This window comes from Salmo trutta, chromosome 31 (genome assembly GCF_901001165.1).
Source record: "Salmo trutta chromosome 31, fSalTru1.1, whole genome shotgun sequence".
NCBI lineage: Eukaryota > Metazoa > Chordata > Actinopteri > Salmoniformes > Salmonidae > Salmo > Salmo trutta.
The window spans coordinates 27,346,520-27,374,153 of NC_042987.1; the positions used below are offsets into that span (position 1 = coordinate 27,346,520).

The window sequence follows — 27,634 nt, forward strand, 5'->3', positions numbered from 1 at the left end:
GCAGCTCTGTCGGACGCTGGGTATGTACATAGTCAATGGTAGGCTTCAAGGGGACTCCTATGGTAGGTACATTTTAGTCTTTTTACATTATAGTCTTTTAGCAGACACTCTTATCCAGAGCAACTTACAGTAGTGAATGCATATATTTCATACTTTTATTTTTTTCCCCCGTACTGGTCCCCTGTGGGAATCGAAACCACAACCCTGGCATTGCAAACACCATGCTCTACCAACTGAGCCACACAGGACCACACCTATAGCTCATCTCTTGGCAGTAGTACTGTAGACTACTTTATCACTGACCTCAACCCAGAGTCTCTCAGAGCGTTCACAGTCAGCCCACTGACACCACTATCAGATCACAGAAAAATCACAGTCTACATGAACAGAGCAATACTCAACCATGAGGCATCAAAGCCAAAGGAACTGAATAATATTAAGAAATGCAATAAATGGAAGTAAAGTAGTGTGGAAACCTACCAAAAATCAATTAGGCAACAACAAATTCAATCCCTTTTAGACAACTTCCTGGACAAAACGTTTCACTGTAATAGGGGAGGGGTGAAGTTGGCAGTAAAAAACCTAAACAGTATATTTGAACTCTCAGCTTCCCTATCAAATCTAAACATTTCAAGCAGAAAACCAAAGAAAATTAACAACAATGACAAATGGTTTTATAAAGAATGCAAAAACCTAACAAAGAAATTGAGAAACCTATCCAACCAAAAACATACAGACCCAGAAAACCTGAGTCTACGCCTTCACTATAGTGAATCACTAAAACAATACAGAAATACACTACAGAAAAAGAAGGAACAGCACGTCAGAAATCAGCTCAATGTAATTGAAGAATCCATAGACTCTAACCACTTCTTGTCACGTCCTGACCCTAGTAAGATGTAATTTTCTATAATAGAGTAGGTCAGGGCGTGACAGGGGGTGTTTTGGGTTGTTCTATGTTTTCTATTTCTATGTTTAAGCTCTAGTTTTTCTATTTCTAAGTTGGGGTTGTTTGGGTTGATCTCCAATTGGAGTCAGCTGATCCTTGTTGCCTCTGATTGGAGATCATATTTAAGTAGGGGTTTTTCTTCCTGGGTTTTTTGTGGGTAGTTGTTTTCTGTTTAGTGTATTTCACCTGACGGAACTGTTGTCGGTCGTTTTGTTGTTTTGTTTAAGTATATTCATTAAAAGTAAATATGAGCACTCTACACGCTGTGCCTTGGTCCCCTTTAGACGACCCACGTTACAGAACTACCCACCATGATTGGATCAAGCGGCGTGCCCGGGCAGAAATGGACACCTGGTCACATCAGGAGTGGATTGAGAGGAGAGACTGGACTTGGGGCCAGGTAATCGAGCGATATCGGAGCCTACCTGGGAAGAACGAGAGGCAGCCCCCAAAAACATTTTTGGGGGGCACACAGGTAGTTTGGCTGGGCCAGGACTGGGACCTGAGCCAATTCCCCGTGCTTTTTGTGGTGAGCATGTGCCTGCCTCTCGCACTCTCTCTCCAGTGCGCCTCCATAGCACAGTACGTCCGGTGCCTGCTCCTCGCGCTCTCCCTCCAGTGTGTCTCCAGAATCCAGTACATCCTGTGCCTGTTCTTCGCACTCCCCCTCCAGTGTGCATCCATAACCCAGTACGGCCGGTGCTTGCTTTGAGCACTCGGTCCTCAGTGCGTCTCCCCAGTCCGGTGAGACCGGTTCCTGCTCCACGTACAAAGCCTCCAGTGATGATCCATGGCCCGGAGCCTGTAGGGATACTCCATGGCACGACGCCTGAAGAGGTAATCCATGGCCCAGAACCTGAAGAAATAATCCTTGGCAAGAAGCCTGGAGGGATTATAAATGCTCCGGAGCCTGTAGAGATAATCCATGGTAAGAAGCCTCCAGTGATGATCCTTGTCGCGGAACCTGTAGAGATGATCCATGGCATGGAGCCAGCAACAACGGTCACTAGTCCGGAACCTATTATGATGCCTCCCAGTCCGGAGCCTCCGGCGACGCTCTTCAGTCCGGAGCCTCCGGCGACGCTCCCCAGTCCGGAGCCTCCTGCGACGGCCCGCAGCCCGGAGCCTCCAGCGGCGGCCCGCAGCCCGGAGCCTCCAGCGGCGGCCCGCAGCCCGGAGCCTCCAGCGGCGGCCCGCAGCCCGGAACCTCCATAATAAAGCAAAAGGATCAGCGGGTGAAGCGGGGAGTACGCCCAGAACTGGAGCCGCCTCCTATGCTGGAGGTTAAGGTTATGTGGACTGCATTTGAGCCACCATAGACTTTTGTCACCCTCCCTACCCTCCCTTTGTGTTTTGTGGTTGTTTTGTTGGGTTTTGATTATGTTGCATTCGGAGTCTGCACCTTTGGGGGGGGGGGGGGGGGTACTGTCACGTCCTGACCCTAGTAAGATGTAATTTTCTATAGTAGAGTAGATCAGGGCGTGACAGGGGGTGTTTTGGGTTGTTCTATGTTTTCTATTTCTATGTTGGGGTTGTTTGGGTTGATCTCCAATTGGAGGCAGCTGATCCTCGTTGCCTCTGATTGGAGATCATATTTAAGTAGGGGTTTTTCTTCCTGGGTTTTGTGGGTAGTTGTTTTCTGTTTAGCGTATGTCACCTGACGGAACTGTTGGCCGATTTCAAGTTTTCATAACAATCGGAAATCGGTATTTTTGGACGTCGATTTGGCCAATTTTTTTTTTTTTTTACATCTTTATTTAACCAGTTAAGTCAGTTAAGAACACATTCTTATTTTCAATGACAGCCTAGGAACGGTGGGTTAACTGCCTTGTTCAGGGGCAGAACGACAGATTTTTACCTTGTCAGCTCGGGGATTCAATCTTGCAACCTTACGGTTAACTAGTCCAATGCTCTAACCACCTGCTTTACATTGCACTCCACGAGGAGCCTGCCTGTTACGCGAATGCACTAAGAAGCCAAGGTAAGTTGCTAGCTAGCATTAAACTTATCTTATAAAAAACAATCAATCAATCATAATCACTAGTTAACTACACATGGTTGATGATATTACTAGTTTATCTAGCCTGTCCTGTGTTACATATAATCGCTTAACCATAAACATCAATGCCTTTCTTAAAATCAATACACAAGTATATATTTTTAAACCTGCATATTTAGTTAATATTGCCTGCTAACATGAATTTTTTTAACTAGGGAAAATGTGTCACTTCTCTTGCAACAGAGTTAGGGTATATGCAGCAGTTTGGGCCGCCTGGCTCGTTGCGAATTGTGAAGACTATTTCTTCCTAACAAAGACAGCCAACTTTGCCACACGGGGGATGATTTAACAAAAGCGCATTTGCGAAAAATGCACAATCGTTGCACGACTGTACCTAACCATAAACATCAATGCCTTTCTTAAAATCAATACACAGAAATATATATTTTTAAACCTGTATATTTAGCTAAAAGAAATCCAGGTTAGCAGGCAATATTAACCATGTGAAATTGTGTCACTTCTCTTGCGTTCATTGCACGCAGAGTCAGGGTATATGCAACAGTTTGGGCCGCCTGGCTCGTTGCGAACTAATTTGCCAGAATTTTACATAATTATGACATAACATTGAAGGTTGTGCAATGTAACAGGAATATTTAGACTTAGGGATGCCACCCGTTAGATAAAATACGGGATGGTTCCAGAAAGGAAAAACGTTTTGTTTTCGAGATGATAGTTTCCGGATTCGACCATATTAATGACCTAAGGCTCGTATTTCTGTGTGCTGTCTGACTGAGCGGTGGTAGGCACCAGCAGGCTCGTAAGCATTCATTCAAACAGCACTTTCGTGCGTTTTGCCAGCAGCTCTTCGCTGTGCTTCAAGCATTGAGCTGTTTATGACTTCAAGCCTATCAACTCCCAAGATTAGGCTGGTGTAACCGATGTGAAATGGCTAGCTAGTTAGCAGGTGCACGCTAATAGCGTTTCGAACGTCACTCACTCTGAGACTTGGAGTAGTTGTTCCCCTTGCTCTGCATGGGTAACGCTGCTTCGAGGGTGGCTGTTGTCGATTTGTTCCTGGTTCGAGCCCAGATAGGAGCGAGGAGAGGGAGAGGAAAAGCGAGGAGAGTGCCTATAAGAACATCCAATAGTCAATGGTATATGAAATACAAATCGTATAGAGAGAAATAGTCCTATAATTCCTATAATAACTACAACCTAAATCTTCTTACCTGGGAATATTGAAGACTCATGTTAAAAGGAACCACCAGCTTTCATATGTTCTCATGTTCTGAGCAAGGAACTTAAACGTTAGCTTTCTTACATGGCACATTTTGCACTTTTATTTTCTTCTCCAACACTTTGTTTTTGCATTATTTAAACCAAATTGAACATGTTTCATTATTTATTTGAGGCTAAATTGATTTTATTGATGTATTATATTAAGTTAAAATAAGTGTTCATTCAGTATTGATGTAATTGTCATTATTACAAATAAGCAACAACAAAAAAAATCGGCCGATTAATCGGCATCGGCTTTTTTTGGTCCTCCAATAATCGGTATCGGCGTTGAAAAATCAGAATCGGTCGACCTCTAGTTGTGACAAACACTCACACTCATTCTTATGTTTAATAAATGTGTTGTATAGTGTGTGTGTGGCAGGCTTACAATGATGGCCAAAAACAACAATTGAGAGTCCGCTGACCCTGGTGCTAGAGGGGGTACGAAGCTGGAGGTTGAATGTTTGAAGGGGTACGGGACTATAAAAAGTTTGGGAAGCACTGCCCTAGAGCACACAAAAAATTATACATACCGTCTGGCCCACCATGTGAACGTGATGGCGCCGGAGGGGATGGCTGCCGTCTTGTCGGCTCTTAACCAACCATTCTATTTTGTTAGATTTTTTGCATTGTTCGTAAATTGTTTTGTACATAATGTTGCTGCTACCGTCTCTCAGGGTGCCTTGTGAGGATCAGGCGACGAGTGGCTAATCTGCCTTTGCCTTCCGTCCTGCTAGCTTATGTTCAATTGCTGGAAAATAAATGGGGCGAACTGAAAGCACGTATATTCTACCAACGGGACATTAAAAACTGTAATATCTTATGTTTCACCGAGTCGTGGCTGAATGACGACATCTTTTCTATCGGCAGGATAGAAAAGCAGCCTCTGGTAAGACACAGGGCGGGGACCTATGCATATATGTAAACAACAGCTGGTGCACGAAATCTAAGTCTCAAGGTTTTGCTCACCTGAGGTAGATAAACTGTAGACCACACGATAAGATGTAGACCTCATGATAAGCTGTAGACCACACTACCTACCAAGAGAGTTTTCATGTGTATTTTTTGTAGCTGTCTACATACCACCACAGACCAATGTTGGCACTAAAACCGCACCCAATGAGCTGTATACCGCCATAAGCAAACAGGAAAACGCTCATCCAGAGGGGTACTTCGATGCAAGGAAACTTCAATCAGTTTTACCTCATTTCTATCAGCATAGAATGAGCAACCAGAGGGAAAAAAATTCTAGACCACCTTTACTCCACACACAGAGACACGTACAAAGGTCTCCCTCGCTCTCCATTTGGAAAATCTGACCATAATTCTATCCACCTGATTCCTACATACAAGCAAAAATTAAAGCAGGAAGCACGAGTGACTCGGTCTATAAAAAAGTGGTCAGATGAAGCAGATGCTAAACTACAGGACTATTTTGATAGCACAGACTGGAAAATGTTCCGGGATTCTTCCGATGGCATTGAGGAGTACACCACATCAGTCACTAGCTTCATCAATAAGTGCATCGATGACGTCGTCCCCACAGTGTAACGGCTGTCGTAATGAGGGGACCAAGATGCAGCGTGGCACGTGTTCATGATCTTTTATTTGAATCAAACAAACACTCTAACAAAAATTACAAAGGGAAAACGAAAGCGCACAGTTCTGTCAGGTACAGAAAACTACAAACACAGGTGAGAAAAAGGCTGTCTAAGTATGATTCCTAATCAGAGACAACGATAGACAGCTGCCTCTGATTAGGAACCATACTCGGCCCAAAACAAAGAAATACAAAACATAGAATGCCCACCCCACACCCTGACCTACCAAAATAGAGAAATAAACCGTCTCTCTCAGGTCAGGGCGTGACACACAGTTACTGTAGGTACATACCCCAACCAGAAGCCATGGATTACAGACAACATTCGCACTGAGCTAAAGGGTAGAGCTGCCGCTCTCAAGGAGCGGGACTCTAACCCGGAAGCTTATAAGAAATCCCGCTATGCCCTCTGACAAACCTTCAAACATTCAAAGCGCCAATACAGGACTAAGATCGAATCATACTACACCAGCTCCGACGCTCATCGGATGAGGCAGGGCTTGCAAACTATTACAGACTACAAAGGGAAGCACAGCCGAGAGCTGCCCAGTGACACGAGCCTACCAGACGAGCTAAGTAACTTCTATGCTCGCTTCGAGGCAAGTAACACTGAAACATGCATGAGAGCATCAGCTGTTCCGGATGACTGTGTGATCACGCTCTCCGCAGCCGATGTGAGTAAGACCTTTAAACAGTTCAACATTCACAAGGCCGCAGGACCAGACGGATTACCAGGATGTGTACTCCAAGCATGCGCTGACCAACTGGCAAGTGTCTTCACTGACATTTTCAACCTCTCCCTGTCTGAGTCTGTAATACCAACATGTTTCAAGCAGACCACCATAGTCCCTGTGCCCAAGAACACTTAGGTAACCTGCCAAAATGACTACCGACATGTAGCACTCATGTCTGCATCCATGAAATGCTTTGAAAGGCTGGTCATGGCTCACATCAACACCATTATCCCAGAAACCCTAGACCCAGTCTAATTTGCATACCGCACCAACAGATCCACAGATGATGCAATTTCTACTCCACACTGCACTTTCACACCTGGACAAAAGGAACACCTATGTGAGAAATCTATTAATTGACTACAGCTCAGCATTCAACACCATAGTACCCTCAAAGCTCATCAATAAGCTAAGGACCCTGGGACTAAACATCTCCCTCTGCAACTGGATCCTGGACTTCCTGACGGGTCGCCCCCCAGGTGGTAAGGGTAGGTAACAACACATCTGTCATGCTGATATTCAACACGGAGGCCCCTCAGGGGTGCATGCTCAGTCCCCTCCTGTACTCCCTGTTCATTCATGATTACACGACGAGGCACAACTCCAACACCATCATTAAGTTTGCTGATGACACAACAGTGGTAGGCCTAATCACCGACAACGATGAGACAGCCTATAGGGAGGAGGTCAGAGACCTGACCATGTGGTGCTAGGACAACAACCTCTCCCTCAATGTGATCAAGACAAAGGAGATGATTGTGGACTGCAGGAAAAGGAGGACCGAGCACGTCCCTAATCTCAAAGACGACAGGGCTGTCATGGAGCAGGTTGAGAGCTTCAAGTTCCTTCGCGTCCACATCACCAACAAACTAACATGGTCCAAGCACACCAAGACAGTCGTGAAGAGGGCACGACAAAACCTATTCCACCTCAGGAGACTGAAAAGATTTGGCATGGGTCCTCAGATCCTCAAAAGGTTTTACAGCTGCACCATCGAGAGCATCCTGATGGGTTGCATCACTGTGTGGTATGGTAACTGCTCGGCCTCCGACCGCAAGTCACTACAGAGGGTAGTGCGTACGGCCCAGTACATCACCGGGGCCAAGCTTCCTGCCATCCAGGACCTCTATACCATGCGGTGTCAGAGGAAGGCCCAAAAAATTGTCAAAGACTCCAGCCACCCTAGTCATTGACTGTTCTCTCTGCTACCACACGGCAAGCGGTACCGGAGCGCCAAGTCTAGGTCCAAGAGGCTTCTAAAAAACTTCTACCCCCAAGCCATAATACTCCTGAACAGCTAATAAAATAGCTACCCAGACTATTTGCATTCCCCCTCTCTTCTATGCTGCTGCTACTCTCTGTTATTGTCGACACCGGTGCCCCCGCACATTGACTCTGTACCGGTACCCCCTGTATATAGCCCCGCTATTGTTATTTACTGCTGCTCTTTAATTATTTGTTATTCCTATCTCTTACTTTTATTTTTTTATATATTTTGGGGTATTTTCTTAAAACTGCATTGTTGGTTAAGGGCTTGTACCTGTTGTATTCGGTGCATGTGACAAATAATATTTGATTTGATTTGACCGCAGCCTAAACATCAGCGCCACAGGTAACTTCCACAAAGCTGTGAACAAGCTGAGAGACAAGGCAAGAAGGACCTTCTATGCGATCAAAAGGAACATAAAATCTGACATACCAATTAGGATCTGGCTGAAAATACTAGAATCATAGAACCCATTGTCCTTTATGGTGGTGAGGTCTGGGGTCCGCTCACCAACCAAGAATTCACAAAATGGGACAAACACCAAATTGAGACTCTGCATGCAGAATTCTGCAAAAATATCCTCAGTGTACAATGTAAAACACCAAATAATGCATGCAAAGCAGAATTAGGTCGATACCCGCTAATCATCAAAATCTAGAAAAGAGCTGTTAAATTCAACAACCACCGACAAGGAAGTGATTCCCAAACCTTCCATATCAAAGCCATCACCTACAGAGAGATGAACCTGGAGAAGAGTCCCCTAAGCAAGCTGGTCCTGGGGCTCTGTTCACAAACACAAACAGACCCCACAAAGCCCCAGGACAGCAACCCAATTAGACCCAACCAAATCATGAGTAAATAAAAAGATAATTGCTTGACACAATGGAAAGAATTAACAAAAAAACAGGAGCAAACTGGAATTCTATTTGGCCCTGAACAGAGATTACACAGTGGCAGAATACCTGACCACTGTGACTGACCCAAAATTAAGGAAAGCTTTGACTATGTACAGACTCAGTGAGCATAGCCTTGTTATTGAAAAAGGCTGCCGTAGGCAAACCTGGCTCTCAAGAGAAGACAGGCTATGTGCACACTGCCCACAAAATGAGGTGGAAACTGAGCTGCACTTCCTAACCTCCTGACAAATTTATGACCGTATTAGAGACACATATTTCTCTCAGATTATACAGACCCACAAACAATTTGAAAATAAACCCAATTTTGATGAACTCCCATATCTATTAGGTGAAATACCTGTGCCATCACAGCAGCAAGATTTGTGACCTGTTGCCACAAGAAAAGGGCAACCAGTGAAGAACAAACACCACTGTAAATACAATCCATATTTACGTTTATTTATTTTCCCTTTTGTACTTTAACTATTTGTACATCATTATAACACGGTACATAGCCATAATATGACATTTGAAATGTGACTATTCCTTTGAAACTTGAGTGTAATGTTTACTGTACATTTTTTATTGTTAATTTCACTTTAGTTTATTATCTATTTCACTTGCTTTGGCAATGTAAACATATGTTTCCCATGCCAATAAAGCCCTTTAAATTGAATTGAGAGAGAGAGAGAGAGAGAGAAAGACTAAAAGGCTTGGCTTCCATCCCACCCTCAACAATGATGCTATCCTAAAACCACTCAGCTAACACAACAGAGAATGTGTGTGTGTGTGTGTGCGTGTGTGCGCGTGTGTGTGTGTGTGTGTGTGTGTGTGTATGCATGTGTGTGTGTGTGTCTATCTACTCTTTCTCCTCACCGTAGCGGTCAGTGTTGGCCCGTGGAGCTGTGCATGGAGTATAGCCTCGTTCACGTGCCCCCTGACCCCCAGCAGGGCCAGCTCCAGGCTGTGTTGTCCAGCCACAGTGTGGGTCAGCTCTTCCAGTGCCGCCACATACCTCCGCCACGGCCCATCCAGCTCGGCCACGCTCGCCAAGCAACCGCGCATCACGTTCAAGCAGTAGCCCATGCACGGCTTGATCAGCGTCAGCCCGCGACAGTGCGAGCAGTACTGCATCTTGGTCAAGCCCTTTAAACACTCTTTGGTGAGGGAAACGTGTTCTGTGGCGTTCATGACCTCGGTGCCTTCGGCGAGGGCGAGGGATAGGGCTCGCCCGGCGCCCAGGGCGTGCCTGAGTTCTTGGGCGAGCGTATCGGGGTGAGGGCCGAACGGGTTGATGTCTTGCCGGGTCGCGCGGAGACACTCGCCCCTCTTGCCCGCCGCGCCCATGCCGGGGTTGACCAAGCGTACATAGACGAGTGGGAAGAGGTTGTCGTAGAAACGTGTGATGGCGGCCTCGATGGAGAGGTTGTGTCCGCGGATGTAGAGGGAGAGGGAAGAAAAGAGGGCGTTGACATGAGGGAGGGCCTCGCGGGAGAGGGGCGAGTAGGTGTCCTCTAGCAGGGATGAGAGGTGGCCCTGGGAGAAGGAGAGCAGATACTGGAAGGTGTCTGGAGGGAGGGTAGGGGAGAGGGGGTAGGAGAGATAGGGGTAGAGAGAAAGAAGACAGGGCGTGGTTACTTTTAGATTAATAAAATAATGCAACCTAATGACAAAACAGCTATATACAGTATTTAGGCAGTATAGTATATACCAGTGGTGTAAAGTACTTCAGTAAAAATACTTTAAAGTACTACTTAAGTATTTTTGGGGTATCTGTACTACTTCACTACATTCCTAAAGAAAATAATGCACTTTTTACTCCATACATTTTCCCTGGCACCCAAAAGTACTCGTTACATTTTGAATGCTTAGCAGGACAGAAAATGGTCCAATTCACACACTTATCAAGAGGTCATCCCTACTGCCTCTGATCTGGCGGACTCACAAAACACAAATGCTTCGTTTGTAAATGATGTCTGAGTGTTGGAGTGTGCCCCTGGCTATCCATAATTGAAAAAAACATGAAAATTGTGCCTACTGGTTTGCTTAAAATAAGTCATTAGAAATTATTCATACTTTTACTTTTGATACTTAAGTACATTTATAACCAAACTTTTAGACTTTTACTCCAGCAGTATTTTACTGGGTGACTTCCACTTTTAATTGAGTCATTTTCTATTAAGGTATCTTTACATTTAGTATGACAATTGGGTACTTTTTCGACAACTGGTATATATTCAATTATAAACTGGGTGGTTCGAGCCCTGAATGCTAATTGGCTGACAGCCGTGGTATATCAGACCGTATACCACGGGTATGACAAAACATTTCTTGTTACTGTTCTAATTACATTGGTAACCAATTTATAATAGCAATAAGGCACCTCTGGGGTTTGTGGTATATGGCCAATATACCAAGGCTAAGGGCTGTATCCAGGCACTCTGCATTGCGTCGTGCTAAGAACAGCCCTTAGCCGTGGTATATTGGCCATATACCACACCTCCTTGCTTAAATGCACCATGAGCATCTCTTTGTACTACTTTAATTTAAACAATCTAACAGTAACACACGTCCTGATTCCTGCAGAAGAGAGGTCAGAGAGGACATCCTCTCACCCTCCCAATCTCCTTCCCATCTGAGCTTGGCTAGTGGGTATCAGTCACTTAGCTTTGGGTGGAAGGGGGAGAAGGTGTAGTGTTCACTACATCCCATGCACAGTAAAGTGGCTGGATATCTGTGTGTGTGTGTGTGTGTGTGTGTGTGTGTTTTGAGGAGACAGTAGCTGAGCTTGGTCTTGGCTGGGTACTAAAAACTGCACCCTGACATGAAGTCACTGCAGTCAGTCAGCTATGGCATGATTGTAAAAATAGAGCTAAATTCTATCATAGCTGTCTGGCACACAGCATACCATGCTCTGACATACACGAGGAGAGGATGCTACTTTAGACTATTGATACACCAGGTGAGTCACAGTTAGTCATTGAAATTGAGTCAGCCACACCATATCAAAGATCCTAGATGAACAAGAACAGAGGGGCACAGTGTGGCCTGTCATGACATGGTGGTTTGCACGTGCTCCGACATCAGAGGTGCCATGGGCTACTGCCATACCATACCAACAGCCTGTCTAGTCAGCTCAGTTGGCAGTGCCCCTCACTCCTCTCTCCCCCTCACTTCTCTTCCCTCACAGTGCTCTCCTCAGCTCTACTGCTTCTTTCTCTCCTCTCTCTCTCACTCTCTCCCTCTCCTCTCTCTATCCTCCTCCCCCCATCTCTCCAGGTCTCTCTCTGGGTTCTGATGTCACCCCTATGGCATGCCAGCAGATGGAAGAGCAGCAGCAACTGTAGAACAACTGAGACAGGAGACACGGTGCCATCCCAAATGTTCCTTGTTTTACTATCCTCGTGAGGACTTCTGGTCCCCAAAAGGATAGTAAAACCACACACACACACACAAACTCGCAAAATATCACATATGGATGCTAAACACACAAGGACACAATAATATTCTAGAATAGATCATGTGGAGTTACTGGATTCATACTTATAACACACACACAGTATTGTGGGCGTACTCTGACAACTCAATATATTATAACACACACAGTATCGTGGGCGTACTCTGACAACTCAATATCTTATAACACACACAGTATTGTGGGCGTACTCTGACAACTCAATATCTTATAACACACACACAGTATCAAGGGCGTACTCTGACAACTCAATATCTTATAACACACAGTATTGTGGGCGTACTCTGACAACTCAATATCTTATAACACACACAGTATTGTGGGCGTACTCTGACAACTCAATATATTATAACACACACAGTATCGTGGGCGTACTCTGACAACTCAATATCTTATAACACACACAGTATTGTGGGTGTACTCTGACAACTCAATATATTATAACACACACAGTATCGTGGGCGTACTCTGACAACTCAATATCTTATAACACACACACAGTATCATGGGCGTACTCTGACAACTCAATATCTTATAACACACACACAGTATCGTGGGCGTACTCTGACAACTCAATATCTTATAACACACACACAGTATCGTGGGCGTACTCTGACAACTCAATATCTTATAACACACACAGTATTGTGGGCGTACTCTGACAACTCAATATCTTATAACACACACAGTATTGTGGGTGTACTCTGACAACTCAATATATTATAACACACACAGTATCGTGGGCGTACTCTGACAACTCAATATCTTATAACACACACACAGTATCATGGGCGTACTCTGACAACTCAATATCTTATAACACACACACAGTATCGTGGGCGTACTCTGACAACTCAATATCTTATAACACACACACAGTATCGTGGGCGTACTCTGACAACTCAATATCTTATAACACACACAGTATTGTGGGCGTACTCTGACAACTCAATATCTTATAACACACACAGTATTGTGGGTGTACTCTGACAACTCAATATATTATAACACACACAGTATCGTGGGCGTACTCTGACAACTCAATATCTTATAACACACACACAGTATCATGGGCGTACTCTGACAACTCAATATCTTATAACACACACACAGTATCGTGGGCGTACTCTGACAACTCAATATCTTATAACACACACACAGTATCGTGGGCGTACTCTGACAACTCAATATCTTATAACACACACAGTATTGTGGGCGTACTCTGACAACTCAATATCTTATAACACACACAGTATTGTGGGCGTACTCTGACAACTCAATATCTTATAACACACACAGTATTGTGGGCGTACTCTGACAACTCAATATCTTATAACACACACAGTATTCTGGTGGATGGTACTTTTATTATCACTTCTGTACTATTTTCACAAGTATGTGGTACACTTTCACAACTCTTAGTACAAAACTCAAAACAGATCATCCAAAAGGCTGTTTTTTCAAAACTTTAAGCACATTTTCTATTGACTAAGTACAACACACACAATCACCAAACCTAATCAGTGTGTCTTCTAGAAATACCTTTCATATAAAGTAATTCACAATGCAACGCTCACAATACTTTTGATATTATTATTTTCTCATTTGTTAACATACATTTCACCATCACTTCATCCAATTTAGCGTAATGGTTAATCACTTAACCGTTTGGTAGACCTGTAGATTTTAAACTGGTTTGTATACTATACATGAATTTTGAGAACTACAGAAATAACAGAAATAAAAAGTGTTTTTAAAGTAGAAACATCTAAATTACATGTATGATACATGATAACCATACATAATGACTATTCATTATTACTAATTGATTTCACTTAGTGGTAACCACAATTGGTCACCATATAAAAGGGGGTTACAGTATTCTTACAGTAGGATCTACAGACAGTATGCTCGGTTCTACCCTCAGAATGGCCATGGCTGTGTTCTGTCCAACTAGCAGGAGTGGGCACTGGTGGAAAAGGTGAGAGCCAGGAATGACATACGGCTGTCTGAAATAAAGCAGGCCATTAAGGAGAACGATGACACTTTTGACAATGTGGCATCCATAAGTCTACCAACAATCTCCCGCCTTTTGAAGAGGCACCAGGTATCTATGAAACACATTTACCTGGTTCCTTTTGAGAGACACAACGACCGGGTGAAATAACTGCTGGCTGAGTATGTTCAGGTACAGAACTATATAATGTATTACTGTTACTATTTGATGCACATGCTACTTCACAATATCATATTGGAACTATAATTTAAAAATAACTAACCAAAATATATTTTTAGAGGGTGATGGTGATTGACGCTGCTGTGAACCATCACAAGTATATCTTTGTTGATGAAGCGGGCTTCAAACTGGCCAAAACTTGGCTCCGTGGGTGAAACCTCATCGTTCAACGGCGACTGTCCAAGTGCCTGGAAAACATGGGGGAAACATCTCCATGGGCGCAGCTATCTCTAAAAATGGTGTGGTAGGACGTAGGCCATTACTTGGATCCTACAACGCTGCACACCTGATTGTGTTTCTCAATGAAATTGAGCAGGCCTGTCAAGGTGAAGGGGTCACCTATGTCATTGTGTGGGACAATGTCAGGTTCCACAGGTTCAATGCAGACCAATGTCAAGCTTGGATTCGCCATGTCAAAAGGTTTTTCCTGCGGCGCATAAACAATGAGGTCATTCCCTGTGATGTAGATTAGAATGTATGGCCAGATGCTCAAGACAGACTTGATTCAAATGAATGCGTGCTAAACGTTATGTTTTATTTTCATTCATTTAATTTGTTTCATTTAACTTCTTACGTTTGATTACAGACAGTACAACTCTATTGGAATTATACCTGAAAAATGTATGTTTTTTTGCATTAATAATTGTAGAGGATGTCTTCATTGAGCACACCTTTGATTACACATTGGATAGATATTATGGAAATTTTACTCCCCAGGTGCTCTCATTTGTTGACTTCTGTAACCGTAAAAGCCTTAGTTTCATGCATGTTAACATTAGAAGCCTTTTTTTTATTTTACTCACTGCTTTAGCACACTCTGCCAACCCGGATGTCCTAGCCGTGTCTGAATCCTGGCTTAGGAAAACCATCAAAAACCCTGAAATCTCCATCGCTAACTACAACATTTTCCGCCAAGATAGAACTGCCAAAGGGGGCGGTGTTGCAATCTACTGCAAAGATAGCCTGCAGAGTTCTGTATTACTATCCAAGTCTGTACCCAAACAATTCGAGCTTCTACTTCTAAAAATTCACCATTCCAGAAACAAGTCTCTCACTGTTGCCGCTTGCTATAGACCTCCCTCTGCCCCCAGCTGTGCCCTCGATACCATATGTGAATTGATTGCCCCCATCTATCTTCTGAGCTCGTGTTACTAGGTGACCTAAACTGGGACACGCTTAACACCCCGGCCATCCTACAATCTAAGCTTGATGCCCTCAATCTCACACAAATTATCAATGAACCTACCAGGTACAACCCCAAATCCGTAAACACGGGCACCCTCATAGATGTCATCCTTACTAACTCGCCCTCCAAATACACCTCTGCTGTTTTCAATCAAGATCTCAGCGATCACTGCAACATTGCCTGCATCCGTAAATGGGTCTGCGACCAAACGACCACCCCTCATTACTGTCAAATGCTCCCTAAAACACTTTTGCGAGCAGGCCTTTCTAATCGACCTGGCCAGGGTATCCTGGAATGACCTCTCTTTCGTATCGTCTGAGAAAGATTGGAAAGCTGCCACGGTCATCACCCTCTTCAAAGGGGGTGACACTCTAGACCCAAACTGCTACAGACCTATATCTATCCAACTCTGTCTTTCTAAGGTTTTCGAAAGCCAAGTTAACAAACAGATTACCGACCATTTCGAATCCCACCATACCTTCTCCGCTATGCAATCTGGTTTCAGAGCTGGTCATGGGTGCACCTCAGCCACGCTCAAGGTCCTAAACGACATCATAACCGCCATCGATAAGAGACATTACTGTGCAGCCGTATTCATCGACCTGGCCAAGGCTTTTGACTCTGTCAATCACCACATTCTTATTGGCAGACTCGACAGCCTTAGTTTCTCAAATGATTGCCTCGCCTGGTTTACCAACTACTTCTCTGATAGAGTTCAGTGTGTCAAATCGGAGGGCCTGTTGTCCGGACCTCTGGCAGTCTCTATGGGGGTGCCACAGGGTTCAATTCTCGGGCCGACTCTCTTCTCTGCATACATCAATGATGTTGCTCTTGCTGCTGGTAATCCACCTCTACGCAGACGACACCATTCTGTATACTTCTGGCCCCACTTTGGACACTGTGTTAACTAACCTCCAGACGAGCTTCAATGCCATACAACTCTCCTTCCGTGGCCTCCAACTGCTCTTAAACACAAGTAAAACTAAATGCATGCTATTCAATCGATCACTGCCGCACCTGCCCGCCCGTCCAGCATCACTACTCTGGACGGCTCTGACTTAGAATACGTGGACAGCTACAAATACCTGGGTGTCTGGTTAGACTGTAAACTCTCCTTCCAGACTCACATTAAGCATCTCCAATCCAAAATCAAATCTAGAATCGGCTTCCTATATCGCAAAGCATCCTTCACTCATGCTGCCAAACATACCCTCGTAAAACTGACCATCGTACCAATCCTCGACTTCAGCGATGTCATCTATAAAATAGCCTCCAACACTCTACTCAACAAACTGGATGCAGTCTATCACAGTGCCATCCGTTTTGTCACCAAAGCCCCATAAACTACCCACCGTTGCGATCTGTATGCTCTCCTTGGTTGGCCCTCGCTTCATACTCGTCGCCAAACCCACTGGCTACAGGTTATCTACAAGTCTTTGCTAGGTAAAGCCCCGCCTTATCTCAGCTCACTGGTCACCATAGCAGCACCCACTCACAGCACCCACTCGTAGCACGCGCTCCAGCAGGTATATCTCACTGTTCACCCCCAAAGCCAATTCCTCCTTTGGTCGCCTTTCCTTCCAGTTCTCTGCTGCCAATGACTGGAACGAACTGCAAAAATCTCTGAAGCTGGAGACTCATATCTCCCTCACTAGCTTTAAGCACCAGCTGTCAGATCAGCTCACAGATCACTGCACCTGTACATAGCCAATCTGTAAACAGGCCATCTATCTACCTACCTCATCCCCATACTGTATTTATTTATCTTGCTCCTTTGCACCCCAGTATCTCTACTTGCACATTCATCTTCTGCACATCTACCATTCCAGTGTTTAATTGCTATATTCTAATTACTTCGCCACCATGGCCTATTTATTGCCTTAACTTACCTCATTTGCACTGACTGTATGTAGACTTTTTGTTTTCTTTTGTTGTACTGTATTATTGACTGTATGTTTTGTTTATTCCATGTGTAACTCTGTGTTGTTGTATGTGTCGAATTGCTATGCTTTATCTTGGCCAGGTCGCAGTTGCAAATGAGAACTTGTTCTCAACTAGCCTACCTGGTTAAATAAAGGTGAAATAAAAAAAATCTTTTTTTTATTTATTTCACCTTTATTTAACCAGGTAGGCAAGTTGAGAACAACTTCTCATTTACAATTGCGACCTGGCCAAGATAAAGCAAAGCAGTTCGACAACATACAACAACACAGAGTTACACATGGAGTAAACAACATACAGTCAATAATACAGTAGAAAAAAAAAATAAAAAAAAAATAAGACTATATACAATGTGAGCAAATGATGTGAGATAAGGGAGGTAAGAGCAAAAAAATAAAAAAAATAAACAAAAAATAAAATAAACAAAAAAAATGCCATGGTGGCAAAATAAATAAAGTATAGCAAGAAAAACAATGGAATGGTAGATTTGTAGTTTGAAGAATAATATATAATATATATATATAATAATAATAATATATATATATATATTTATATGTATATATATTAGGACAAAACACACATCACAACAAGAGAAACACCACCATACTACATAAAGAGAGACCTAAGACAACAACGTAGCATGGCAGCAAAACATGACAACACAGCATGGTAGCAACACAACATGACAACAACATTGTAGCAACACAACATGGCAGCAGCACAAGATGGTAGCAGCACAAAACATGGTACAAATATTATTGGGTTCAGACAACAGCACAAAGGGCAAGAAGGTAAAGACAACATTACATCACGCGAAGCAGGCACAACTGTCAGTAAGAGTGTTAGGGGAATGTCTGTTGACATGGCTGTTTTCTGTAGGACAGAGTGGTGAATAAATGCCCTGCTAACAAGTCAAATACGGGGGAGCAGGCCAACATAACGAGCATACATGAATCATTAGATTAGAACTCAGATCAAGAAGCCTTCTGAGCGTTTATCAATTCTGGGAGCACAATAATAAGCTCGTAAACGATAATTAACCAAATACAAATGTGAGTAACCGCTATTTCACAAATAAAAAGGTGCATAAACAGTGTTTAAGTGTGTTTTACCCTCCACTAAATCCCTGGTTGGGTATGGCGAAACCCATTCATACACATCAATATCCTGCTAGGCAGGTTTGAATCTACATTTGCCTGGCATTTTGGCTATCGATGTGACGTTTGGCAGCGCCTAATCAGTCAGCTCGGGACTTGCCTGGCTGAGAGGCAGTGTGGGTGGAATGAGGGAGCTTGCCTGGCTGAGAGGCAGTGTGGGTGGAATGAGGGAGCTTGTCTGGCTGAGAGGCAGTGTGGGTGGAATGAGGGAGCTTGCCTGGCTGAGAGGCAGTGTGGGTAGAATGAGGGAGCTTGCCTGGCTGAGAGGCAGTGTGGGTGGAATGAGGGAGCTTGCCTGGCTGAGAGGCAGTGTGGGTGGAATGAGGGAGCTTGCCTGGCTGAGAGGCAGTGTGGGTGGAATGAGGGAGCTTGCCTGGCTGAGAGGCAGTGTGGGTGGAATGAGGGAGCTTGCCTGGCTGAGAGGCAGTGTGGGTGGAATGAGGGAGCGTGCCTGGCTGAGAGGCAGTGTGGGTGGAATGAGGGAGCTTGCCTGGCTGAGAGGCAGTGTGGGTGGAATGAGGGAGCGTGCCTGGCTGAGAGGCAGTGTGGGTGGAATGAGGGAGCTTGCCTGGCTGAGAGGCAGTGTGGGTGGAATGAGGGAGCTTGCCTGCCAAAAAGAGTGCGAAAACTCGGTAGTCTGCCTTGATATTACCAATACATTTTTCAAATTATTTTCATATGAACATATTTGATCATTTTTTGTTCTCTCTTTTTAATTGTTCTCTCTGTTTTATTTAACCTTTATTTAACCTGAACTATGCATGCATGGCTGTGTGAGTGTGTGTATGTGTGCATGCATACGTGTACATGTACATGCTTTGTTTGTGTATATCTATGCATGTGTGTGTGTGTCCCACACCCAGTGCCCAATGAGTCATATTCTGTCTCTGGTTTCACAGCCACAGTGAGGTGATCAGATAGAGAGATGAGGTCATGTGAATGTGACAGACAGACAGACAGACAGGGCTGTGTCTGTCTCTGTATCGATCATAAAGATTAATAAAGTTAGTCAAAGGTAAAAAAAAAACTACTGATAATAGATGGGTGAAATGCAGTTTAGGCCTAAATGTCCTTTAGAAACTACACTAAAAACAATAAGTAGCATTGCCAAGAGTAGTCAAACAATAGTCAAACAATATGTTGTTGGGATCCTAATTTAAGAGAGGATAGGCCAGCTGCAAAGTCAAAATTGGCTATATTATAAAAATGTATGAAGACAAAAATGTGCTTTTTGGTCTTAATTTAAGATTACAGTTAGGCATTAAATTTAGCAGTGTGGGGTTAATGTTAGGGTTAGGCATAAAATCTGATTTTATGACTTTGCGGCTGTGGCAGCTAATGACCAGGGCTGTATGCAGAACAAGATTCATGACGAAAACACTTACCTGCTGGAAAAATAGGAACATGTTAGCTCACAAAGCCATGATGTGCAAGCTTTTGTTGTAGCCCAGCATTAATACCCTTGACATAGCTAATCAAGGTCTTGATGTTTAGTCCAATTGAGAGTGTTAGTGCTGGGTTAAACTGAAAGCCTGCACCCTGCTAGCACCATGACATGGCAAACAGGTCAAAGTTCTAGCAACATGACCTGGTAAGAACTGACCTATCTATCACTAGCAGATCACTAGAAAGTAGAAAAAAAGTGAAATTACAATCACTCTCCAGTGATACGAACAGTAAGCAAACGGATCTCCTCCCCTTTCATTGTTAGGCCTACCTACACTATGTGATGACATCTTGTGTTCTATTAGATTAGTGCTGATTGTTTCCACTCTATCCACCTCCAGGGGAGTGCCACCACACTGGGCACAGACGTCAGTTCAACATCATCATTTTGATTTACATTTGGTTGAGTTGTCATCTAAAGTGAATTCAATATGAAATCAACAACAACAAAAATATCCTGATTTGGGGTAAAAGTTGGGTGAAAGAAAGACGAAATTCGTTGATGGCTTTTTGCATATATTGCACAGTTTTCCACATTGATTCAAAGACATTACATTGATTTATATTTTTTAAATGGCGTGGAAACCACATTGATTCAACCAGTTTTTGCCCAGTGGGACAAGACTAGACAGACCAGAGACAGGGACAACTACTGTTGTTCCAGTCTACAATAGGACTCCACCTATTGAACAACACAGGGCTAGCGCTACATCTGGCTTCAATAGGCCCCCGGGTCCTGAACCGGTCTCTGTGTCTCCAAAGCTGTTAGACTAAACACTTCCCTCTCAAACACTGTTCTGGGACAACTGTCAACCTCTCAGTACTACTCTGATGAACTCCAGACACATACTAGGCCTACTCTCTCTCTACTTGATTTGGTTCACTCTTTTGATGACAACTATTCCCAGAGACAGCCATGTATGCATTAATGCATCCATTTGAAAAACAAACAATAAATATGACTTTGTTTTTACCAATCTAACTACATAACAGCATAATGGTAATCATTTTATTTGAATGGTAAATCTCTTCCTTAACTGAGTAAATTAAGATGGCATAGGCCTACTCACAATACAGGTGAATGCATATCCAATAGGAGTGTGTGCCTGTATTGAGTTATTGAGCTTGTTATAGCTGATTAATGGTGCTACAGATGTCAAACAATCTTTTTGCCTTCCATTTGGGACCTACTGATCAACAACATTTGCATGGAAGCATCACTCCAGCATGTCACGCCTGTATGGAAGGACATCCAATAGGCACTGCTGTTAGTTTGAGAATATAAAATAACATCTATTCAATGCAAATGGATCCAACTTAACGTCATGATTTGTGATCACGGATGCTTATGGAACTAGTATTTTTTATCATTTTCCGTGATCTGGATTTTTTTATTTTTTTCAGCAGTCAGGACGCATCTAGAAAACAACTCAACTGCATGGACCAAATTTGAAACAACTAAATCGTCTAGTTCAGCTACCTGTCAAGAAATGGACGGGTTGTAACTTGATCCTACTGCTACGATTGGATAGAGCGAGTTCGTAACTCCGCTCCTTTTCACACCTCTCTAAATCGCTCATATCACTTGCTGCTGTTTACTGCTACTATGAGAACTAGCTCAATGGCGATGACCTTTGCTACCAAGGCATAAATGTGCATAATATCTAAGAATAGCAAGGGTAGGAAAAAGGTGAAACGATGAGCACGTTCTGTCTAAATGACTCAGATAGTTGGAGAAGTAAGGTCGCACACACGCGTGCTGATCTACAGCTTCCAGAAACAAGCAGGAAGATTCTTAGGTAGCTAAACCTATTGCCAACCTTTATTTAGGCATTTTAAAACACTTCCTTCTTTCCCTATTAGGACAATCATCTAATCTATCAACTGTCAATTTACGGATATGATTGCGGCTGATCAGATCAGCACACCAGTAAATAGCTAATGTTACACCGCAAGTCAGATGTCTCATTGCCGAAAATGGTGCATGTTCAAAATGATAACCAGCTAACCTTAGGAGCTAATAACCCACATAGCTAGCTATCTCAGCACCATGTTTATCTAGACAGCTAGCTAGCACAGTAATGAATATAGCTAGCTAGGTAACACCACAGATGAAAGGGTTAGTTATGGTAATCTTTCATAACAGGTCGCATAGCTATCTACTTAGCTACTGTAGCTAGCTTGCTTATTGCATGCATGTTCGGGCACGTCGAAATTTGTGAATTAACTAAACCAATATTTTCCAGGGATGCAAACTATTCACCTTTCAGCAAAATCCGGCGTTTTGAATCCAATATAGGTGACCTACGTGATTCGTGTAGATCCGATGAGAAAAGTGGGAGTGGGGGGGAGGGGCTTTGGATCACTACTGGCTGTAAGAGAACGAGTGATGCGTGTTTGGAGCAATACTGGCTGTATCCAAGGCTCAGCCAATCGTTCACATAACAGAATGCAGCACGCAACTGAAGAGAGAAGAGACAACCAAGTTGCTAGTTACAGCATCAGCGCGTGCTCTGGAAAGACAGCGGGAGAGTGGAAAGGCAGTTTGCCAGTTACAGCAGGGCGTCCCCTTAACGATAACGAAGAGGTAGATGAGAAGCCTGACCACAGAGACAGGGGCAAGAAGGCGATGAAGCGTACTTCATGAGCTGTAACCGAAAAACAACTGGTATTTGGAAAGTTTGAGGTAAGGGAGAAAGTGTGGTGGAACTACTATTGTTAAGCATCTTGCTAGCTGGATTGAATTCTCCATTGCTACTACAGCCAGAGAAATGTTGAGCAACATTAGCCAACTTACCTGATCAATTGAGTTTATGGTGTGAAAATTAGCTGGCTAATAAAGTCAGACAGCTAATGTGACAAAATCAGATGAGCTAACGTTAGTAACCTAACCAATTCGCTTTAGTATTAACTGGTATACGACTCTTTGCTGTTCCTCGAGTTATAACTCGTTAGTTGCTTACTGGACCTTGGCAATCTGTGTGAAATGTTAACTAGCTCATGAACTACCTACTAGCTGTGAACTGATGTTTTCCCTCTAAAGTATGTGGTTCATTTTCAAAATGAGAGAATTAGGTGAAAGTGATGCGTTGCTTGTTAAACAATTGGATTCAGGGATGAAGTGTAGCTAGGCCTGGCTTAAGCTGGATGCCACTATAGAGGTGAAAGGAACACCACACTTTCCCAATACAAAAGGATAAAAATGGGGTATGCCAGGTGTACTCTGCCTGAAAGAGATCAATTATGCCAACAAAGGGCATCATGCTCTGCATTCACATTGTAGAACAGATGTCCACAGGCAGAAAGTGTTCAATGTAATAATGTGTAGCCCAAAGATATTGCTTTTGTTGTGTTGAACTTGACAGTATCACTTGTGTGTGAATGGGGGAGGGGGGATTACATGTTTTACTCAGTGAATGTTATTTTTGCACACATGTAGCCTTGTGCACTTGATTAATGTCTACTATAGTGGCCACTAATAGCGGCCACTAATAGCATAATGAATACTCAGGGAGAACAAGGTGTAGATTCACGTGCAGAGCACGGCAGATGTTTATTAAGCCTTCGCAGAAGGCAGGAATCGAGGTCACAGGCAGGCAATGGTCAAACAATACCTCACAACCATACAAAACAGAAAGAAATTAACTAAATAGAGAGCTGCTGAGACCAGGTGAGAAACAAACAGGTGAAATCAATAAACAAAAATGAAAGACAGGGCTACGTTCCAGAACAAAGAAAAACACGAGGTTGACTAAGAAAAGAAAAGCAGAACCTTACAGTACATTCTGCGTCGAGGCTGATGTCCAATGGGTCTGTTCAGGGGTCGACCCAGAGGTCGGGGAGCGGGATGATCCGGACGGTTATGGTGAAATGCCTGTATCACCTCTGGGTCAAGGATGTCTTGGTCGGGGACCCAGGACCGGTCTTCAGGCTCATGACCGTCCCAGTCCACTAGGTAGTGGATGAGACCTCTTGGAATCAAGGATGGCCCATATGGCGTAGGCAGGTTCCCCTCCGACGTCCAACAGTGGGGGCGCACTGCGGGTAGAGACCGGAGGATGATGACGACTGTAGGTGACCGGTTTTAAGACACACAAGGACACGCTGAAACGGAGTAAGGCGGAGGGATGAATGCATGAGTGAGTTCTGAGCGTCTTCGGCCCAGGCCATATACCGACTAATCGTGTGGAGAGGCAGAACATTGTTGGCAGAGGTACTTCCCCATTTCTTGGTTCAGGCATTCCGTCTGCCCGTGAGTGGTACACGGAAGAGAGGCTGACCCCCAGTCGGTCACAGAAGGCTCACAACACCCGGGAGACAAACTGGGGCCCGCGGTCAGAGACGATGTCCTCCGGAATCCCACACAGAAGGAACACCTGCTGGAACATACACTCCGCCAAGTCAATGGCGTTAGGTAGATGAGGAAACATACATTTTTGAAAAACGGTCTACTATGACAAGGATGTTGGTGTTAGAGGATTCAGGAAGGTCTGTGATGAAGTCAACAGCTATGTGGGACCAGGGTCTGTGAGGGATTGGCAAAGGTTGAAGCTTCCCGGAAGGGAGATGACAAGGGCTTTTTGTTTGGGCGCAGACTGCACAGGAGAATACGTAATCCCTTACGTCAGATGACAGTGAGGCCCACCAGAACTTCCGGGCTAGAAGTTCTGTGGTTTGTGTGTAATGCCCGGATGTCCTGACCCCAAGGACATGTGACAGCATTGCATCAGTTGGGGTCTAACAGCTGCTGGTACATAACTTTCCCAGCTGGTGTCTCAGGAGGAGCCGGGTCAGAGGTTAGGGCTTCTTGTATGGCAGAGTGAACCTCCCACTGTACCAGTCCCATAATGCAAGAAGAAGGAAGAATGGGTGTAAAGTCTGAGTTACTAGTCAGAAGGTCAAACTGGAGAGAGCGCCAGCTTTTATGTTTTTCTTTCCAGGGATGTTAGTAACATGAAAATGGAAGCATGTGGAGAGCCCAGCAGGCTTGTCTGGAGTTTAACCTCTTGGCCACTCTGATATATTCCAGATTACGATGATCTGGTAGGACGAGAAAGGGATGTTGTGCGCCCTCCAACCAGTGGTGCCACTCCGAGGGCCAGCTTGATGGCGAGGAGTTCTGTTCACCACATCGTAGTTCCTCTCAGCAGGGGATAACTTCCTGGAGAAGAACACACAAGGATGTGATTTGGGAGGTGTTCCCACCCGCTGAGAGAATATGGCTCCTACTTCGGAGGCATCCACCTCCAGGGTGAAAGGAGGAGTCGGATCAGGTTGGCAAAGGACAGGAGCTGAGGTAATGAGGCATTTCAAGTTGTTGAACGCAGTCAGGGCAGTATCAGTCCATTGAAGGGTCCGGGTCTTCTGGCTGGTTAGGGCAGTAAGTGGAGCGGCAGTAGAACTGAAGTTCCGAATGAACCGGCAATAGAAGTTGGAGAACCCAATGAAACGTTGGAGTTCCTTAACGGTGGTGGGTTTGGGCCAGTTACTGACGGCGGTGACTTTGTTCTCATCCATGCTGACCCCTCCAGGTGTCAGTACGAAACAGGAACTCTACCGAGGCTACATGAAAGATGCTCTATTCAGTCTTAACATAAAGGTTATGTCAAGGAGCTGTTGAAGAACCTTTTGCACATCCTGTATGTGTTCCTTCAGGGAGTAGGAGTAAATCAGGATGTCATCATTGATCATATCCTGGAAAACCTCATTTATAAAGGATTGGAAGGCGGCGGGGGCGTTCGTAAGGCATGACCAGGTATTCGTAATGCCCTCAAGCGGTGATAAAGGCCGTCTTCCATTCATCGCCTTCACATATACGGACAAGGTTATATGCACGTCGCATTTAGTATAGATGTTGCAGCGGTCCACTTGTTCAAGGGTTGCTGGGATCAGAGGGAAACGGTTCACCGTGACGTTATTCAGGGAACGATAATCAATACATGGACGGAGACCACCGTCCTTTTTTCCAACGAAGAAGAAGCTGGACGCAGCCGGGGAAGAAGAAGGACGAATGAAACCATTTGAGTGATTCATCAATGTAGTTCTCCATTGCCTCATTTTCCAGGATAGATAGGGGGTAAACACGGCCCGTCGGTGGGGACACTCCAGGGAGTAAGTCAATCGCACAGTCTCCTGGGCAATGTGGTGGCAGAGTGGAAGCCTTGATTTTGCTGTACTGGGTGTATTCAGATGCTATGTTGGGTGGCACTGCTGAGGCAGAGTCCTCAATGGTGGTGGCTCTGCAGGGTAGGCTGAGACAACTGGAAAAGCAGGTAGAAGACCAGGACAGTAGTTCACCTTTTTGCCACGAGATGGCAGGGTCGTGACGACAAAGCCAGGGGTGTCCAAGGAGGAGTGGCTGTTTGGGGGATGAGAGTTCCGTGAGTTGACTGGTTTTGGTGTTTAACACGCCAATCTGGAGGGTGACACTGTCAGGTGCATGATGAATCCTGTGATCAATGGCTGCCTGTCCAGTGTTTTAATCCATAAGGGAGGGATGACAGATGTTAGATCAATGTCAAGCTCTTGTACTAACTGGTGAGCGATAAAATTACCTGCTCCTCCCGAATCTATCAAGCCTTCTACACACTTGGTAACCCCCTTCACGGTTATCAATACTGGGACAGAGAATTGCTTCTTGGAGATATTTAGAATAAGGACACGCCTACCTGCATGGCAGCGGGAGGACCCTTCTCATCCCTCCGTGGGGGGCGAACAGGGCAATAGCTGAGTAGATGATCTTTCCTTCCACAGTATAGGCAGAGCCCTTCTTGGATCCACTTTTGACGTCCGATACACGGTAGACAGTAAGTAGAGCAGCCTCATTCCATCCACTCCCTGCAGCCATGGTGCGGAACGAGGGCATACTCGGCAGCTGAATTACATCCTTGTTGAAGTTCTACGTGGAGGTCTCCTATAGGACGACCGGAGGGAGAGTGATCGAATACCTCTTTGAAGAGGGTGTGGAAATGGGTCTCGGATCCGAGTTCTGTGCTCTTGGTGGTCCATATGGCGGTGGCCCAATCCAGGGCTTTGCCTGTGAGACAACAAAATCCACCCTGCTGTTGTCGGTGGCGAAGTTAGTGGGGTTGTGCTCAATGTATTTGCTGCATTGCATCAGAAATTACTGACATTTCCCAGGAGAACCATCATATTTTCCAGGCATGGGTATGAACGAAGGAGGGCTATGGGTTATGATACCTGGCATTGGAGGAGTAGAGATAGGCTGGCGGAGAAGATGGCAAATTTCCTCCATAGGTTCCTCTTGCTGGGTTTGGCGCCACTGTAGCTCTGCTGAATCCATTCCGTTTTTAGGTGAGATATTCTGTAATGAATACTCTGGGAGAACAAGGCGAAGATTCACATGCAGAGCTCGGCAGATGTTTATTAAGCCTTCGCAGAAGGCAGGAATCTAGGTCACAGGCAATGGTCAAACACAGGTAGGCAGTCAAAACAAACAATACCTCACAA

The 27,634-nt window shown here is 44.5% G+C and overlaps 1 protein-coding gene across 1 annotated transcript in view; it reads right to left on the reverse strand.

Annotated features, from left to right (window-relative positions):
• LOC115169192 (glypican-5-like) overlaps positions 1–27,029 on the reverse strand; it is a 177,453-nt gene extending 150,424 nt beyond the window's left edge. The window contains exons 1-5 of the mRNA XM_029724678.1: positions 26,833–27,029; positions 25,243–25,325; positions 24,048–24,232; positions 18,819–19,290; positions 9,600–10,360 (exon numbers count right to left, since the gene is read on the reverse strand). Of these exons, the coding sequence (XP_029580538.1) occupies positions 9,600–10,360; positions 18,819–19,290; positions 24,048–24,232; positions 25,243–25,325; positions 26,833–27,029 (1,698 nt within the window). The remainder of the gene's footprint in view (positions 1–9,599; positions 10,361–18,818; positions 19,291–24,047; positions 24,233–25,242; positions 25,326–26,832) is intronic.
• Positions 27,030–27,634: the final 605 nt, after the last annotated feature.